Source organism: Sinohyriopsis cumingii, chromosome 7 (assembly GCF_028554795.1).
Source record: "Sinohyriopsis cumingii isolate HCF-2022 chromosome 7, ASM2855479v2, whole genome shotgun sequence".
In the NCBI taxonomy this organism is placed as follows: Eukaryota; Metazoa; Mollusca; class Bivalvia; order Unionida; family Unionidae; genus Sinohyriopsis; species Sinohyriopsis cumingii.
Window position 1 is genome coordinate 59,746,963 of NC_142967.1, and position 6,000 is coordinate 59,752,962.

A 6,000-nucleotide genomic window follows, 5' to 3' on the forward strand; every position below is an offset into this window, starting at 1 on the left:
TGGTGAAACTTGGATACACTATTTTGAACCTAAAAGTAAGAGATAAAGCTGTGTATGAAAGCACACATTCACCATCGCCAATAAAAGCATGACTTTTCAGGTCAGCTGGAAAGGCTATGTGCATTATGTTTTTCAGTACGCGAGGAATAATTTTGAACCTTTTGGTACCAAAGAACACCACATTGAATAGACTGTATTTTGCCATGCTAGTTGGCTTTAATTTGTGTGAGTTTATATACAAAAAGTGTCGATACTTACTGAAGGGTGGTTTTCATTTTGCACCAGGATACCCTCACACGCCACACTTTAAGATTGTAATGCAAACTTTTTAAAAACTTGTTATCTCAACCATAAATCAGGTCACATGCAGCCCAGATTTAGCTCATTGCGACTGTTAGCTTTTTACTATGGGGAAACTGTTACAAAAGCAGAAAAGAACTTAGGGATGCACTCACTGGGTTACCATGAATGTTGTACATGACAGGCTGCTACACATGTTTAGAATATGAGTCACAAGATGGAAGAAGTCAAACGTTTGAGTTTGGTGACCTTTTCGTTACAGCATTTGTTATGGAACATTTTGATCAACCCTTGTACTTACGTGCATCCTTTTTTCTTGCCCTCTTGTTTACTCATTTGCTTACTGGCTTACTAAGCCACCTAATTATCCTCTTACTTTACTCATTCACTCTCTTTTTTGTTTCTCACTCACTCTTGCATTAGTACCCTCTCCCCTCTTAAAGCCCAACATGTCCCTTCTTCAGCAGATGTCTTTTTATATGCTCCCACTGTTTGCAGCATTGGCATCTTGATTTGGTCCTGCCTGTCAAGCCATCCGTCCCTGTGTCCTGAGAAGTTTGTTTCGATGATTGCAGACAAACCACTTAGACAAATGAAATTTGGCTAGCATATTTGTTAACATATGTAGATTACCAGAATAGATTTTGAAACAACTACAGTAGTTATTAAATTCATATCAAATTTTTTTACTTGTTGCACTCAGATTTATTTGATGAAGACCTTCTTAACAATATTAAGTAAAACATCTTTAAGTAGACAACTGAAATTTGGTTTACATTAAGATTTTCATGCTGTTACATGAATTTTCACCTTTTTTTAAATACTTTTTTTTGAAGTTTTGGAATACACTTTTGGGTTTGATGTGGGGGCATGGTTGTTTAAAAAAAAAACTTACAAAACAAATTAGGCTGTCAGTTTTTTTAGAATACACTTGGCCTTTCATTCTCTTTAGTTTTTTATGTTGTTCTCCTGTCACTTTCTCTTCCCAGATGATCTCCGGATTGCTTCGTTTATCAGTGCCTATCCCATCTTTCCTTGGCAGGTGCCCTTGACATACCCATCTACATTTCTAGTATTAAATCTGTATGATTACTTTGTTTTATCTTCCTGCATTATAGATAGACATTCAGTGACCTTTTTCAAGTAGCAACAGATCATAGATTTTTTTTTAAAAGAAGGAGGGAATTGTAATAGCATGGTTTGATGGTGAGAAATCATGTTTCAACGAATCTTTGTTTTATTTCAGGTGCAAGTGGAGATCATCTGCAGAGTATTACAGCAAGCATTGATGTGGATCAGCAAGAGGAGGATGAAGTGCTTTCTCGACTGTCTTCAGTCAATCAGCGGAGTGTCAATTATGAGAGAGAAAGAGTTGGATTGTCAAGACTTACCCTTGAAGATCTAGACCTTCTGCCAACCAAGGAAGTGACGTCAAAGCCAGCTGATGAGGGAGATATGCATACTGCTAAAAATGAACCAGTCTTAAAACAATCAGAGAAAGGTCTGTCAAGTCAGGACCACTCGTTGGATTGGGGAAAGGTTTCATGAATAGGGAGGTAGTCACATAGCAAGGGATAAGTTGGCTAATTTATGAATTTATTGGAGAATATTCCAATGTGGTAGTTATTGATGTGTAGTGTCATTTCATGGGGGGGGGGGGTGAAGGTCAGATGGAAAGGCTTTAGTAGATGTTTATTTGCAGATCTGTAAGATACAGTAGGGACTATGTAAATTTTTTATGTACATTTATTCAGATTGGTTTTGCATTGCTAATGCTATGTTGGTTTCCACTTACCTTTGTTTTACCTTTCTATCCATACATACATGGCCCAATTTCATTTCAGTGGGAAGGTCAGAAAAAACTTGGACTTATGTTTTATATACTGAAATTGTTAAAAATATCATAAGAATTGCAGATAAGAAAGCTAGATTTCAACATTTGTTTATCTATAAGAAAATATTATGCCCTGTCTCTTGACTTTTGTTCCATCTCTTTTTCTTCCTCGCTTGTATATACATGCCAACACACACAACATATCATACCTGTATTGTGTATGTTTTTTTTCATTTTCATCAGTGTGCAACTGTACAACTGTTTTGTATAGTTTTTTCTTAATTTTTTGTTTACATTTGTCTTTTTTTTAAAAAGTCCCATGAGTAGACATAATTTTTTTAAAAATCGACCATGATCCAGAATCTTTTTTAGTTATGCACAAGAAAGATGGGGATGACACTAATGTGCTTTGGAAAATTAACATTAGGCCTGGAGATCAAAACAGGTCTTTTTGCTCCATATCCTGTGTTAAAATGATAACGTTTTACGCAGAATTATTGGTTTTATGTCGAGTAAAACCCCAAATCTTGCATATCTGGCATTATTTTAATTATGTGTGCTTTTTTAGATGAGTAAAAGCACCACAAAATATTTAAATTGCATTTTATCCTTTTATTCTGCCAATACGTACTCTGCACATACATTTTTAGAAAGAGCAATGATTATACCATTTTTTAAAATATTTTGGAAAATTTTAACTGATGTGCATTGTCTGAATAAAAGTTTTGAATGAAGTGGATCAGATAGTTAATTCAAACAGCAAGATGCATTGCCAGCGTGTTGGAAGTAGTACTTATACATAGTGACGTCATTCTCATGGATTGAAAATGTTACACTGCAAATTTATATCAACTTTTTGACCAAAATCAGCACACCATATTGCAAATTCATAACTTTTCAAACATAAGATATGCAATTTTAGTAGAAATGATGAACTTCTGGACTGCTTCTTTGGTGGATTTTTTTTTATATTTTTAGACTTCAGTTTGTATCAGCTCCTGGCATAATATCTTAGGGTTTATGGAGGACAAATATAAATATGTAATGATGAGACTGTGATAAATCCAAAGAAGTTAAAATTACACCTTGAAAATGTGTTTTGTCAAAATACCTTGCACACAGCTATGTTTTTTACTAGTAGAGACACTTTCATTTTTGAGTTGCTCCACAACTGGATCATGAAGCACTTAAAGATGAGTTTGAGGATTATTGCATGCCGCCTGATGAGTTTATGCCTGTATTGTCAGATGATGGCCAGAAAATGAGTTTTTGTAGCTACATGGTGGATATTATCAGCCAGAGAGTTAGTATTGGCGGCAACCACTTCCTAAATCTGAAAGAAGTCATTCAGCAACTACTTACCTTGCAACACAGCCATGCAGACTGTGAGAGATCTTTTTCTGTGATGAAAACAATACATATAGATTGTAGGAAGTCCCTGGATGCAGACATACTAACATCATTTATACAGTGTAAAATAAACATTAACACCTGCTGCATAGACTTTAAAACCCAAGATTACATTTTGAAAAGTGCAAAGGATGAATGTGTTACATATAATAACTTGTGTGTTACAATACACTCAAAATCAAGAGAATAAAATTATGTAAATAATTATGTAAATATATGTACAATTAGTTTGTGTGTGGTACTTCTTGTTTTAAAACTGTTGGTCTCATACAATGTATTAATACATTTTTCATGTAAAAATGTTTTTGTCTTTGTAAGGTTTTTATTGGTCTGGCATACAGGTTTTCATTTCAGGGGTTTGACAGGTATGATATATACAGCTCTCAATTATAGTACCCTTCATTCTAAATATAATGCAGTCATTCACTTCTTTGTACACACATTCACCTTTTATGCAGCATATGCACATCCACAACCTTTCACAATATATGATGGTTTGGTACATTATATAATCAGCAGTTATGGACAAGCAAGTTTTAATGAAGCACTGGATGTACAACACACAAACACATACACACACACTCTCTCTCTCCACACACACACACCTATACAAGTAATGAGAATAAATTTGTTACCAATTCCTGTTGACAATTTAAAATTCAATATTTCATAGGTTCATCTAAGTCACATTCCAAAGAATCCCCCCAGTCAGACATATTGGACCACTTTGGGAGGAGATCCACTGCAAGTGATAGGGATGATGGTGATGAAGATCACACAGAGGACATTGACAAAGTGGAGGAAGAAAATGAAGATGATGAACAATCTGAAAAAATACATCTCTTGATGGAAAGTGCAACTCAGAAAATTAAAATGTGTGCAGCAAAAAGTAAAACTGCAAAACTTCCCACAGCTGAAGGGGAAGATATAGATGCAATGGGTAAGAGAACTGTTGAGACTGAAACAGGAAATTCAGAAAAATGTATTGCTCATGGATCACCAACAAGTGAAAGACCAATGGTGCCCTCTGGTACTGAAGGCCAGAAAGAAAACATACAGCATTCAAACAATGTTGAATGCTGACATGTATACATGATCTCTCTTGAAACTTTAGTCTCTGTTCTCCACTTACCAAAATCTCTGACTCATTCTTTGCAGTTTAATGCTGGGTCACTTAATTCACTGCAGCCTAACAAATCAAAAGCATTGTCTTGTATCAGTTTGATTGAGAAGGTCAGAGTCATATGCATTATGCAATTTTAATCACACTGATGATCAAAGTCCTACTAAAAATCTCCATATACAAGAATCTCACAAGAAGTGCTTGGTGTAAAAGACAAGTTGTTTAACTGTGGAACAGTTTCTTCCTTGACAACCCAGATTATGTATCTTTCATGCATGTCTTAAATATTTGCGCAAATTTTAAAGCAAATTCTTAACATTCAAAATGACACAACCAGAGATATGGTACCCATGTCTAATGCATACTTAATAGGATAAAGAACAGCAAACTACAATTCCAAATATGGTGGTTGAAGTGATGAGAAATATAACCATTATCTCTACATAGTGAGCCACTATTAGTGGTAGTTGAATTTGATTGTCTTGTATCAGATTTATTTTGTACAACCCAAATTTTAAAGCAGTAAAATTTGGAATGCATTTGAACTTTTGCATTAGATTAAGTACTTTCTTAAAAATTAGTTGAATACTGACTGAGGATCATTTCTGTACATGTACCAGTTGTTGCCATAATGTAGATATCTTGCAAATAAACATAAGTTTCTGCTTCATGTATACATCTTTAAAAGTAAATGACCTTTTTGAACAAAAACCAGTGTAATTAAGTTTATTTATGTAATTAATATTTAATTTTTCCTTCAGTGGAACAGTTGAGCATTTCCATCTGAGGGAATCACATAATCATCTTTTGCATATGTTGGTCAAGTGTTTATACGTTCTGAAGATATACATTGTCATTGACCTTCTCTCTATAACGTATGCTGTGTGATGCGATTCATGTTCTACTGAAGCATACCCCAGTATTGTTCCATGATTTTGGTACACTTAATTGCATCTTAATTTCTGCATTGAACACTGTGAATACCAATCTTCTAAATAGTGTGCTTCCATGGTCAGGGTTACATGTTTTATGTCGGAGCATAGATTGTATGAAATTTAGTATCATTAACAAATGCACCTGTTGTTGTTTTAAAATGCAACAATAATTTAATTTTAAAATGATATATAGATTATTGTTTGTTTAAAAAACAATTCTACATAATTTTGCAGTTATAAATTATTTAGATTCCATAGACCACTACGAAAAAGACAACTGAATGTAGAAAATGAAACATTTTGCCTTGAATAACCAGTGATATATTAAAATATGAAAGCAGTGTAACAGACTCTTGGTTGGCTCCAGTTTTTGTGCTCATGCAGAAATATACATTAAC

At 34.3% G+C, this 6,000-nt stretch overlaps 1 protein-coding gene across 2 annotated transcripts in view; it reads left to right on the plus strand.

Annotated features, from left to right (window-relative positions):
• Positions 1-5,341, plus strand: part of LOC149795346 (uncharacterized) — a 64,291-nt gene extending 58,950 nt beyond the window's left edge. For both annotated transcript variants that reach the window (XM_089965120.1, XM_089965121.1), the window contains 2 exons: positions 1,547-1,801; positions 4,218-5,341. In XM_089965120.1, coding sequence (XP_089821246.1) covers positions 1,547-1,801; positions 4,218-4,627 — 665 coding nt within the window. In that variant the 3' untranslated portion in view covers positions 4,628-5,341. The remainder of the gene's footprint in view (positions 1-1,546; positions 1,802-4,217) is intronic.
• Positions 5,342-6,000: the final 659 nt, after the last annotated feature.